General features: G+C 49.8%; 4 protein-coding genes across 4 annotated transcripts; 2 read left to right on the top strand and 2 right to left on the bottom strand.

Annotated features, from left to right (window-relative positions):
* Positions 1-1,186: 1,186 nt before the first annotated feature.
* Positions 1,187-3,348, top strand: BDZ99DRAFT_445210 (trichothecene efflux pump; the record flags this gene model as incomplete). Its single annotated transcript, XM_033717916.1, has 6 exons — positions 1,187-1,291; positions 1,361-1,442; positions 1,500-2,073; positions 2,124-2,208; positions 2,257-2,560; positions 2,645-3,348. 6 exons carry the CDS (start codon positions 1,187-1,189, stop codon positions 3,247-3,249), a joined length of 1,755 nt encoding a protein of 584 aa, XP_033576171.1. The 3' UTR covers positions 3,250-3,348.
* A 690-nt stretch (positions 3,349-4,038) lies between these two features.
* Positions 4,039-4,917, bottom strand: BDZ99DRAFT_499476 (uncharacterized protein; the record flags this gene model as incomplete). The annotated part of the gene is made up of 2 exons (XM_033723658.1): positions 4,039-4,666; positions 4,736-4,917. 2 exons carry the CDS (start codon positions 4,915-4,917, stop codon positions 4,039-4,041), a joined length of 810 nt encoding a protein of 269 aa, XP_033576170.1.
* A 3,582-nt stretch (positions 4,918-8,499) lies between these two features.
* BDZ99DRAFT_521643 (uncharacterized protein) lies at positions 8,500-9,661 on the bottom strand (the record flags this gene model as incomplete). The annotated part of the gene is made up of 2 exons (XM_033725648.1): positions 8,500-8,591; positions 9,577-9,661. The coding sequence occupies 2 exons, from the start codon at positions 9,659-9,661 to the stop codon at positions 8,500-8,502; spliced, it is 177 nt and encodes a 58-aa protein (XP_033576169.1).
* A 400-nt stretch (positions 9,662-10,061) lies between these two features.
* BDZ99DRAFT_533885 (uncharacterized protein) lies at positions 10,062-12,041 on the top strand (the record flags this gene model as incomplete). Its single annotated transcript, XM_033726523.1, has 4 exons — positions 10,062-10,403; positions 10,451-10,591; positions 10,641-11,127; positions 11,175-12,041. Coding segments are annotated over exons 1-4 (1,824 nt in total), but the record flags the coding sequence as incomplete, so codon positions are not given.
* Positions 12,042-13,087: the final 1,046 nt, after the last annotated feature.

Here is a 13,087-nt window from a genome sequence, read left to right as displayed (position 1 = left end):
CACGCAGCGGTAAACGAGTGTCCGAATATGTATAACAAGGCATTGTAAAGTGCTTTCGCAGCTTGTAGTGAACGTGTCAGCAAAGACATAATATGCGTACTGAGGAGCGAAGTCCGTAGGTTTAGGAGTCAGATCAAGATGGCTGTTCACAACATTAGGTTTGGGGTCTCATACGCTACACCGAAGATAGACTAGCGTAGTGGATCCGCCCAAATATTGGTAACAACTCCTGCATAGGTGGTTCCCAAGCGCTCGATCCTTTTTCAACCTCACTTCATCTTTCAACCTGAGAATACTCAAGCTAATTATTAATCGATAATGCGTGCAGAAAAGGCGATTATGAACGTCGTGTGTATCCACGCAATACTTAGAACGCCTCGAGGAGGCCAGAACTGCGCTCTGGCAAATATCGGTAAATATCTTCAGTCATAATCGTCTGAGATGGACCCCTGAGCCGAGAATAAGCAATCGTGGGCCCCGACTTACTCGCCCTCTGAATCCACGGGGCCCCGGATCGTCAAAGTGGATAGTACCCACTTTGGAGATCCGGGGCCCCGCAATGTCCCTCACAAGCGGCCCACTCGCCGTACTCTGGGGTACGATAAGCTGCCACTATAGAACATTTGCATATCTTACCTGTGGCCAGGTTTCCAGTCAATCACATGGGACTCTTCATCATCCCGGCAATAATCCCTTCACACGAAGGAGCGAGCGTTCCAGATACTGACCCTTGTATTCTGTGCTCGTATCCTTGGGACCAAGCCTTGGTATGGCTGCAAGTGACTATTGTCTACGCCAGAGAAGATCTGTTCCGGGACTGTGAGCTATCCGGTTCCGCGAGCGGTAAGCGGTCCACGCCGCCGGGAATGCCTCCATGGGTCTCCGGCCCAGATCATCGAGGCTCCCGGTGATCCAATAGTACCCCGCATTACGGCGAGCATGCATCTCTATGGTTCCTGAGGATCATCCATTCAGATCAAAGTTCTGGACTCTAGTCCTTAGTGTACTCGTTGTGGTCGATGATCAAGGATGTTACGACAGTGAGATTAAATATCGTCTCCCATCCTCCAATCTGGACAATCCTTATCATTCTAATTATCATTCCCTCTATTCATTGTTGAACACATATTTTCTTCTTGTGAATTTACCCATCATGTCTCTGCGTTCTGAGAAGGATGCTGTTGAGATGCATGAGAAAGCAGGAGACCTTGAGCATCAACCTAGCAAGAACGTTCCCATCGACACTGAGGATGACTTCAAGCTCACTTGGGGAATGTCATTCGCTATGTTGGTAAGAACAGTCTTCTCTATCACGTTGCTATCATTTTCAAGACATCGACGACTGACTTCATCTTCACAGGCTCTCCTCAGTGGATACATGTCAGCTGTCTTCTGCATCCAAATGGCTTCAGTCGCTCTAGTAACTATCAATGAAGATATTGGTCAGTTACCGATACGCCTTCTTCTAATGCTACCTAGTATCTAATGCGAGGCTATAGGACCAAGCTCATCTTTCACATGGATCGCAACCAGCCAAGTCATCCCAGTAGCCGTATTCGGCCCCATGGTCGGCCGTCTAGGTGACATTTTCGGTCGACGAAACTCTATAATGCTTGGCAACCTTTCCGGCCTAGTTGGGTGCGTAATCTCTGCGACTGCTACACGCGTCGAGGTTGTCATCGGTGGAGGAATCTTCATCGGCCTCGCAACATCACTCCAGCAGCAAGCCTGGGCGGCTCTCGGCGAGATCGTCCCTAAGAAGCATCGAGGCCTTGTTCTTGGTCTGTTCGAACTGGCCAACATCGCTCCTGGGGCATTCGGGCCCATCATAGGCACTGCTGTCGTCAGGGGTGCTGGATGGCGATGGGTTTATTGGTTCCCATTCATCCTGAACACTGTCGGATTCTTTCTCATCTTCCTATTCTACCGCCCAAAGAACCAATACATCAAGGAGGCCGGAAGAACCAGATGGCAAGAGGTCGCAGATCTGGACTGGGTAGGAATTTTCCTCTGGGGAGTCGGGCTAACCCTGTTCCTCCTCGGGATCTCATTTGGTGGGAGCCAGTTGGCATGGTATGATGCCCCGTCAATTCACGCATTGATCTGAAGTTAACCGTTCATAGGAAATCCGGAGGAACCATCTCCATGATTGTTATCGGGCTTGTTCTCTTGATAGCCTTGGGATTCTACGAAGCTTACGTCCCACAAGTATGATATCCACCCAATATGCCGAAAATCAAAACTCATAGAACACAGGTGTTGCCACTGTTCCCAGGCGTCGTCCTCCGTAAAATCCGAGGTGTCACTCTTGTGCTCATCGGCACGTTCCTCTTCGGCATGTTGTACTACTCTACTGCTGTGCTATGGCCTCAACAGATTCAAGTTCTATACACACAGAACATCATCAATGTTGGTTGGTACGCGTGCGCGCTCGGTATGGCCGGTATACCTACGAGTGTTCTCACTGGTTTCCTCTTTGCACGGGTCGGGCACTCGCGCATCATGTTCACAGTCATCATTGCTGTTGGCACTGTTGGCGCTGGATTAATGGCTCTCGTTTGTAAGTCCAATCTATCATGGTGTTCTGACTTTCAACCACCAAGTTTCCACTCGTCTAGCCGTATCCCTCACTAACGTCATCCAGCTCCCAGCTCAAGCACCGAGTCTACTGTCTTCGTCGCCTTGATCGGAGTATGCACCGGCGGAGGATTCGTCGTCGCCGCCGCCATGATCCAGCTGGCCGTCGAGCACGAGTACATCGGCATCGCGACCGCCCTGTGTGTCACGGCTCGTAATGTCGGAGGCGCTGTCGCTACCGTCATCTACACCGCCATCTTCACCGGCCGACTCAAGTTCTACGTTTCACAATTTGTCGTAGGGGGGTTGCTAAAGGCCGGTGTTGCTCCTACCAGCCTCGCTGGTGCTACCTTCGCTCTGCTAGGCCAGGGCCCTGTATCTGGTCTCGCCGGACTGACCCCACAGCAGATCGAGGTCGGCATGAACGCGGTGAAGCAGTCATACGCGCACGCTTTCCGCATCGTCTATCTGTCTTCGATCGGCTTTGGCGTCGTTGGAACCGTCTGTGTAGCCTTCTGCAAGAACTGCGATGACAAGATGACGAACCACGTGGACATCAAGCTCAATGAAGGCGCGAAGCTTACCGGTATTACTGATGAAGGGAAGGGCCATATCATCAGTGTTGAGGAGCAGGAGAACCTTCGTCATCGCCACCATCATCAATCAAATTGATCGATCGCGGATGCAGTCTCGATCTGGATCTTTATCTCTGGGACTGTATTGCTAGCTAGCTATCTCTAATATGGCAGACACAAGTGTGTACATAATAACATGATGTTTTACATATGCTTCTTTCCCACGCTGCAATGTGTCAACTTGCAGGCCGTAGCATTTGACCATTGATGGATTGCGAACATTATACATTAGCGCCCTGTTTGCTACTCGCCATAATTTGCCGTAGGTGATTGTCAAAACTTAACATAATGTACGATTCTTTCTTGCGCAACGCTTTTAGGCCACGATGTACAGTCATCTCTGGCCCTCCACGCGGAGCTGGGAAGAGGCGGCGCGCCAAAATAGGCCTTCGTCTTCTAGCAACGATTCGATTAGCTTTCTGTGAATTTGAAAAGCCACAACTCAGCGAAAGGGCGATTTCAAAGCAGCTTAGTCTTTTCATTAGAAAAGATCCACGTTCTAGTGCGTTGTGGTGGAGAGAAACGGCAGTGAGGTGACCAAATATTCAGGATTCAGCCCATTTTGGTAGTCTAGTAGTCTAATGTGTCACCTTTTTCCTGTCTGACGTGCCTTCTTCCCTCTCGTGCGATAAGTATAAAGTGCGAGATAGGGGGGTAGCGGCTGGGCGGCACGGGGTGGTGTGAGCAGTGAAAGGGGTATGTCCAAGAGTGCAAGGAGTCTAGCTAAGCAGCAAGGTTTGATTTGAAATAATGAGAAAAGAAAGTGCGGATGGCTTATTGCATGTTTTTCTGGCCAAACAGTAGCGTCCTTTCAACTCCCTACCGTCTAGGAGGAAACTTCCGCATATGAAGGTAGAATATCGGGTGCCCGGTCGGTTGGCTCGGTAGAATGCGATGAATATTTCGGACGACGGGCGCAAGAGGCGGAATAATCTGAGTCTCCAAGTTCGTCTGGTATCTTGATCACATAACTAACACCGTTAGCACCGATGGTGCGCCACAACAATGGCCCTGCCCTCCTACTTTCTCTTCTCTTTTCCAGTTGCGCACTCTCCAAATGCCCCACCATCTCAAGTCTTTTCCTGAAGATCGGCAGTCGAGTGCCTGCTGTGTTCGTGTGTTTCCGTGCATCAAACAGGCACTTGAAATGCGCCTCCTTTGCCGCCTCAAACCACTTCCGCACATCTGCTACATCTTGCGTTCGTTTTGTATTGTGCTTAAAATCGATCGGAGGAAACAGACTTGAAACGATTCCCTGCTCCTGTGCAAACTTGACTTCCAATAGACCATAGCGGTACCGCGAGACCAGCTCCGTGTGTAGGTGTACGTGTGGTAAACTCTCCGGCCCGCCTTTCTTAAGACCGCCCCATCGCTTTTTCCAGTGCAGAAACTTATAACGGCCGAGAATGCTGGATATGAACTGGGCATCCAGGTCGAGACGGTAACAAATAGCGCTGAGAGTCTCGTACCACTCGGTCGAGAATGCATGCGGTTTTCCACCAGGTTGATGATAGACGCATCACCATCGCTTGTTGGAAGGGGCGATAGCGGGCTCGGGGGTTGGCGTATTGATGTTGGCGTACTCGATGTGAAAGTAAGCGTACAGGACGTCAGAGATGTCGTCTTCGGTGATATCGCGCGGGGCTGCGATTGGTATGGACCGTAGACTGCGCTCTCGTAGTGATTCGCGTTTCCAGTAGTCCATGTTGAGTAGATTCCGAAGGCTAACCCGGAGGCGCTGCTGATGAGTTCAACGAGAGACTTCAGGGAAAAGATGAGGGGGTACTCGGAGAGGTTCATCTGGCGATATACGTTGTTCCAATGTGTGTGGCCTGACTGATGTGAGCCTTGGGGCGGGTCACCTCACTTCCAGGGAAGTATCACGGGCCACTTGGCAAGAGCAACCATATGCAGCTCGTTCACGACATCTTCTAGGCATTTCCAGCTCGGAACATGTGAGGTAAGGCTACAATGCCTCGTCATTGAATTAGTACGCTCGTTTGCCGCTGCTGCGTGAGGAGCTTCGTAGTGTCTTCAGCATTCCGAATAAGAGAGAAGTTCGATATTTTGGACAACTAGTAAACTTGCAAGGCTACCTCAGACAGCGCCAACAGGGTGTATGCAGATTAGAAGTACATCCGCTGCCCCCGGTTCCTATTAGTGCATTGAAGCCCCACAGACAGTGGCAGGAAAGTGTATGGATATCTATGGCAAGGCACTGCAGTTTGAATAAAATACCAGATAAGCTTCTAATATATGAACAGATGTAAGGAAATCCAACCAATACCCAATAGGGTGATTCCGCCATGATAGTCCTCCTAATCTCTCATGAAGCGCTAGATGAGGGTAGTGCACAGTGAGCAAGACAGGTTCAGAACAGTGAATTGGAAGAAAATTCCTTCGGCAGTATAGTGTGCCGGCCAATGATATGTACATGGATAGACGCAAAGAGATCTACAGGGTGGGATGTGTTACAATAAAAGGAAAATAGAAACACATGCAAGGAGATGGGGAAGTTTACAAACACAAGTAAGGAGATCTATGCAAATATATACAAGAAAACAATAAGAGAATACAGAGAGTATATGCTAGATATGCAGACAGGCACGAAATAAGGAGGATATCCCCGTCTTCTTAGGCTGCCATGCCTATCGGCCTTGAGCAGCACGCAATTCACGTCGAGCCTCTGCCCATCTTTCCGCGTCCTCATGGACCCAAGGCCTCATAAAATGGTTCCAATTTCCGCCTTCATTGTTCAAAAAGTCGCTAGAGGCTTTGTGTTCAGGCGTCCCAGGGTTTTTGAGTCCAGCGAATATCTCATCCACCTCCTCATGCTTCGCCTCAAGCCTCATTAGGTATGTCTTATCCTTACCAGCTTAGGCTGCATTATTGGTTTTAACATCTACTAATCATGCGCAAGCTATGCTAAATTCCTTAAAGAAGATCGCCTTCAACTACTTGCATAAGCCACGAAAGAAGGCATTATAACCTTCCTTACATAGATGTTATGTCAGGCCTCGGGCCCGACTTTCGACCAACTGGACGATGATCACGTGACTCCCGATTCACCGATGAATTGATTCACCAACGAATCGGTGGAGTCACAGGAAACAGGTGACCACGCGTTTGGTTGTTGTGGTCGCGAACCACTGAGCGTTTTGTTTTGACCGCGAAATGCCACACGCGAATTTCCGCGTGTGGCATTCACCGAAGGCCGTGGGCTCGGCGGGCACAAAACCCCCTTCGCCCTCGGAACCTTCTAACACCTTGTACTACAACTCCTATAAATTTCTGATAACACTGAATTTGATCGACTTGAAGCTCTTACACTTGCGAAATATAGAAACTTCCCTTAAAGGCTAATTAGTTCTTTAGAATCAGGTATATAAAACCACCTCTAGCAGGCTATAACTCAGGTTATAATGTGAACTCTGCTTGTATTGTAGTGGCCGGAAGGGCCGTCTATATAGGAAATGGAAATGATGCACCCCCTAGGGCTTCCATCCTCGCAACTACGAGAGAACCATGCGCAGCTGAGTAGGAGAAGACGGCCCGATAGTAGGGGCTAGTGCCCCTAGTGGAACGTAGCCGTATTGAGTTGTTGTTCCTAGGTCGTAACTTGTTGCAACCCGAGTTTATAGGTCATATAAATATAGGCGTTTACTAAGCATACATTAACTAACTAATAAGCCTAATGTGGCATCTAGAGCAGCATTCCTTAGGCGACCCTCTCCTACTACCCTTATAAAAGCCGTCTCCCACATAAGTCGCTTCATTAACCCGAGGGCACCTACAGATGCCAATTTGACAGAGCTTGCAACAATATAAGCCAACCTAGAAGTGCTTCAATTCAAGGAGTTGCGTGATAACCTGTCGCGAAAAGTTCGACAGGAGTCCGGTACTATCTAGAAAGGGAAAGAACCGGGTACTAAGCTCTACTAGATATATAAAAAGACAAGCGACAATCTACAGTGCGCAAAGATTAAGCTGCTGAAGATAGCTAAGAAGAATACAAGAAAGCACTATATCGAAACCGCCAATACGATAGAGATTAACAAGCAGATCGATCTGTTGTTCCTGGACCTCGATAAAGGCCAATGGGAGCCCAAGCAGGTTAAGCATTAGCTACATGAGCGAAGACAGGTTGCAGATCTCATCTGTCGACCGGCCAATGCCATTGCCGAAAAGGATACACTCAGCCATCATATCTGTACAGTGAATACGCTGATCGCACTATGCCGAAAAAGAGAGGCTCTACAGTCAAGAGAGCGTGAGCCAATATTCTCGTTTGATAAGATCAAAGTCCTAGAGCTCTCTACACCCGGCAAGTGTGGGAAGTATACCAGTGCATTTTCTGCTTCTGGGATGTTTCACAGTCAGAAGAAGTGTGGCTCCATGAGTTTCATACCATGCACAAAGCACGAAATCATGTCGAGCTACATCTCAAAACTTTCAAGATGGACGGGCCGATGCCATGTCCTGATCATGCCTGCTAGGAAGCCGGTGTTGTCCTTGACAGACAAATGCATTTCACGAACCACTCAGCTCGGGAACATGACTACAGTATCTTTGGTAGGAGGTAGTCATAGTGAGTATCATTCTTTGGTCCGAAGAGTTTGGTGGCGGGTGCCTATGTCGAATGGCGATACGGTGCTTGGGGTGGTGGCTAAACATGGATCAGTTGGAATCTCTTGAGATTTACGACGGTTGACGGGTAATGAAGATTCGTTCTGCTACACCCTAGAAACCTGGGCTTTTGGTGTCCTTCTGCCATGCTTGTCATCCCGTGCGATAGCTGTTGCGACCATCGCGCCCACCCGCCGCCGTGCTTGTTATACCTTGTGACGGCTGTTGCTGCGCTCGCCATAACTCAGGTTGAAATTGATGTGAACTCTGATTTCTATGGGTGTCTAGCTCGTTGTTTATATACTAGGGGAAGGAGGGGGGCCAGCCCCGGGGGCATAACGTGGTATCTCTTCCTGACGCGTTACTTGATTCATCCTGTTTCCTGATACAGTACTGATACTGTGCTGCAGCACTGCTGTTGCACTACCTGTTACTTCCTCCTGTATCAGCATGCTATCCTGATACGTTACTGCATATGAGTTGCTGACCCTAGGTTGTAGTGCTGCAACCCGAGTCCATACCCACCCCACCGTTGTGCTCGCCCTCGTGCCCGCCTGTCGTTATTATGTGCCCCGTTATTATAGCTTGTTATATATTGCGGTGGACGTTGCCGCCATCGTCGTGTACGCCTTCGTTGTCGCAGTCGTTGTAGCAGTCACTGTCACAGTCGTTGTGGCAATCGTTGTTGGTCGTCGCCATCGTCGCCATCTGCGCCATCATCGCCATCTGGCGCGTCGTGACCGTCTTCGCCGTCTGGCATACCGTCAGCGTCTTTGCCAGATTATCTCGGCTCAGGTTTCGAAGCCCATACATGGATCACCGCCAACCCCACCGCGACAATCTCGAAAAGGCTCCACCAAGGCGCTCAATCGGGCTCCTTCAATTCCTTGCCGAGCCCTAATTCGCCAATCAAAAAGCAGGCCGTGTTTCGCATTTGGCTCAGCCGCTCTTTTAGAGAATTGGAGAGTTCAAAAGCGAGATCAGGCCTTGCGATGAACTAAGTGCAGCCAGGGCGACCGTAGAGCATATCAGCTCAAGATTCTTCACAGAAGGACCATCGGGTCCTACACACGGGAGCGAGATCATCGAGAGAAACAATAGCTTCACCATCGTGTTCTAGAAACCGACCTTGACGGCTCATCCCCTGTTGCTGCTTTTTCCGCGGGAGTGGCGGCGGAGGACAATTGCTGTGTGGCTTTGCATGTTTTGCTACACGCAGGAGATGTGGCCAGGAACAATTGCCCTGCGGGAAGCGCTGACGCGCGCGGAAGCCGCGAGGCTACGTCCCGCAACCCCAAATCCCCTGCGGAAATTGCCCCTCTTCACGAACGCTTCACAATATCATCGGATGCTCCCCTCCCTTGATGAAACTTCTGCTATTCTACCCTGCTGAAGGCGCCGACCTAACTAATATGTGAACGCTCCACTGCCGACCAATACGAACAGGGTGACCAGCAGAGTGGTCTGTGAGCGTCGAAGCAGTACATGAGCGTTAGACTGGTACAAGATGAGGACTAGTACGACTGTCGTAGCAGTACGTGAATGATGAGCGTCGGACTAGTACGAGCGTCGTAATGGTACGTGAGTGGCGAGCGTCGGAATAGTACGAGGAACAAACAAGATGCTACAGAGCTGGAATAGAAACCCGTTTGGGCCTCTCCGATGTGCCGTAGCTGACCCTACTTAGCGTCATGCTCAATCGAGCTCCTGCAGTTAGTCGAGCTTGTATAAGCCTAACCGAGCTCCTGGATGCCCTTTGAGATGTCATTCGAAATCTGCTTGTCGTTCAAGTTGTTGTTCAAGGTGGCCTTCTGTCCAGACATTCTGCCAAGGCGACGTCCAGACGCCATTCCAAGGCAGCGTCCAGTCAAGGCGGCGTCCAGATCAGCTGTGAAGCGATCAAGGATTCCTGGTCGAGGCGACGCACGTCCAGCGTGATAATTACAGCGTATTTTGTGAGCAGCGATGCGGTGAGACGTGTATCATATTATACGGTACTTCTCCTTCACTAGACCCTCGCATAGCGACTCCTCGCGTCGGAGATATCACCAGGCTTTCCTACAAGCATGGCTGCAATCTGACTTGGCTGCCAAGCGAAACCGGGTTGTTGCAATCTCGGTTTCAAATCCAACCTGCAATTGCGGCACAGCCATCATTTTCAACCTTCCCTAAATATTGTCACGCGAAAGCACTACGCATTGCTTCGCTTCTCTCAACTGCCCGAGAAAACTTCGATATGGATCTGAATCAAAAGGAACAGTACCGCGCCTTGATGAAGAAATATAGAATTCATTTTGATGGGCCAGTCACCCGAAATGCATGGCCTGCTAGTCATACAAAGACCTTCAGCGATATTCAAAAGCTCGGCCGCATCGATTTTTCACTCTATCAGGAGAGCATCAGCGTCGATTCAGATTTCCATCCCTGGAGAGAGCAAACTAGAAGACGGGCGGAACGAATTGCGGAGCTGGCAATGCTGTGCTACAGAGGCAGGAGGAACGAGGCAGGATGGAGACTCTTACTCGAGTCTGAAATCCTTGTACGATTTACTATTGAAGTCACATGGTAAGAATATGTTCGAAAGGGGGAAGATATACCGGCTGACCTTACAGCCGTTCCTGTCGGGCCCGACTCTGGAGATCGGAGTTGGAGGCTTCTCTAAGCGCGCCAAACCAGTTTGCAGAATCCTTAGAGGAACGACGCAAAAGAAGGTTGCCATGCTCTTGCAACCCTACCCGATGGAAAGAAGAACCGTGAGTTCTTGGTCCTTGGCATGTAGCGTTCGAAATTGACAGGAACGAGTCATGAGCAGGGTGTATCGCTACTATTCGATGATCGAGCAGAAGAGGAGATCCTTCACTCTCCGACAGTGATGGCCGATCTACCTAAAAAAAGAGAAAAGCCTGATCGAGTGTATGGTCTCCGAATCACCAAGAGACTTGAGCGCCTGTTGCTATGGTCTGAAGATAAACGGGCATCTTCTGGCGGTAAAACAATCGGAGAAAGCATTAGGTCCACCCCATTTCGCGCCGACGGAGAGCCTGTCCTCTTCCCCTTTCTTGTAATTGAGGCTAAGTCCGAGAAAGGCCGAGAAGGGTTCAGCGATATTGAGGTTCAAACTGCCTTTGCTATCCGAACTTTGCTCGAGCTTCAGCAGGACTTGGCCGATGCTGTCGGTGAGGACAGTAGCTCCGAAACCAGTCCGTTGGTTTGGTTCTTATCCTACAGGGGGGAACAATGGCGAGTCTCCGCAGCATTTATCAAGTATGATGCTGGTGTCAAGACCTACGTTAGTCTCGTTACCCCAGCACGGGAGCCCAGGCTAACAGAATGAAGCGGATTGTAGATCTATGGGATGGCCGGCTCGTACCAAAGGAGGGAGCTCTTCGCCTACTGCTAATTATCGACTACATCTTCGATTGGGCACGCGATATATATCGCGAGACCATTATTTCCGAGCTTCGATCCCTCTCGGCGAGTGACACTCATAGTCTGTCAAATGACAGTGACGTAATATCCATGCTAGATCGCCTAAACTTTTCGAGCATGGAAATAGGTCTTGACGACAATACCCAAGAACCAGCAAATGAAATCCCGCCGGTCGTGGGAAGTGTTTATCACCGGTTAGACAGCGCTTACGGTGCCGTTCGCGATGCAAGAAGCATACGATCCCGTTTCATGTCGCTCTACATCACCGAAGACAATCTATCAGCATTCATGACGTCGATGAGAACAACTGAACAAGCCAAAAGTGCTGCGCGAGCTATCTTACGATTTCTAAGGGACTGTTGGCGCGTCAGCGCAGAAGCGCTCGATAACATCGAACAAATGTGGACAGGAAAAGATAGGGAGAACGAGAACTTGTACAGGCCGACAAAATGCTTTTTGGTTATGGTCACGTTATCGGCTTACCTCTCGCCGTCCTGGGAGCAGACAAGGGAGCTGAGCTATCTAGCAGTCTCAGTGGACGCCATTGAAGCTCTTGTACGGCACGCAGACCAGAAAATTGTCGGCGATTGGAAGGTTTCTCAGCTTCCCTACATCGACAAAGACGTCTTCGTGGGTTGGTTTAGAGCGTTTCGGAGCATAACTATTGAGGACAATCTGTTCGCGACTATCTCACGGGCATGTCTCTCAAGTAGGCTATTTTCCCAGGAATCAAACAGGAAAAAGACTAAAGAGTCATCGATGGTCTGGTTAACGTCGATAGAGGAGTTGGAAGATGGAGTTCATTATCGATTTGATGCTGCGTTTGGGCCCGAACGTACCGGACACGCCCGCGAATATGTGTCCTCGATTTACAACTTGCATAAAGTTGGAAGGAACGAACCTTCGTCGTCCATCCTACGATTGTCAACTCGTTTGGACGAGCAAAATCACGAGGAGCAGACACTCCCAACATTATGGCAACTTGCTAACCCAGGGGACATAATTCACGACAAATTCTTAGCCGTCACTTCCAAAAACCCCAGCAATGTATCAGAGTACCCCGAATTATGCCTCTTCGTTATGGGGGACGGGTTCATAGAGGAGATAGTCCAGTCAGAGAAGGCTCCAGAGCTGGTGGCTGGATGGTGCTTGCAGACACGGAGACTTGACTCAAAGCCCGGATGGGGTGGCTGTTGGAACAGTCCAAACGTGAAAACGCTGGACGAAAGCCTCCTTGACAAGGTACTTGAATTGCTTCGCGCTGTGCAAGACTACGCAAAGGCTTCTCGGCAGAGCAATACTCAATCAGCGAAAGGCAAGAGCCCTAAGCGGCCGTGGAAGCCCAAAGAAGCTCATGGGCATTGGAATATGGTCACAAAGGAACCCGTCAATTTGAACGAGGTGATACAATTTGGATCCTTCCTGCGGTCCCGAGGTCACAGGTTGACTTCTCTCACAAACAGGTATCCCGGATATCCCTATCCAATGACGAGCGACACGGGATCTGCACCCAGTAACTCCGTCAACGTTTATCCTGGGAAAGGTACCAACGATGGTCCGAGTAAACGGGTACATCCTGCAGAGAGCAGTCCAATATCAGACGATGAGGCAGGTCCTTCTGCCCCTAGGCCGTCGAAGCGATCTCATGAACCAATTTCTATCAGCGAGGATGAAGGAAACTATGGTGAGGGGAACGAAAAAAGTGAGGCGTCATCATTAAAGGCTCCTCGAAAGCGACGGCGAATTAATCAACTTGCGCGGGACCATCTTGACGAAGAAGAGCTCAACGAGTTGCTGGCTCAAGGGTTCTTTAATTAGCG

The sequence above is a fragment of the Mytilinidion resinicola genome (assembly GCF_010093595.1).
Source record: "Mytilinidion resinicola strain CBS 304.34 unplaced genomic scaffold BDZ99scaffold_11, whole genome shotgun sequence".
Classification (NCBI taxonomy): domain Eukaryota; kingdom Fungi; phylum Ascomycota; class Dothideomycetes; order Mytilinidiales; family Mytilinidiaceae; genus Mytilinidion; species Mytilinidion resinicola.
This window is presented reverse-complemented; position numbering and strand designations above follow the sequence as displayed.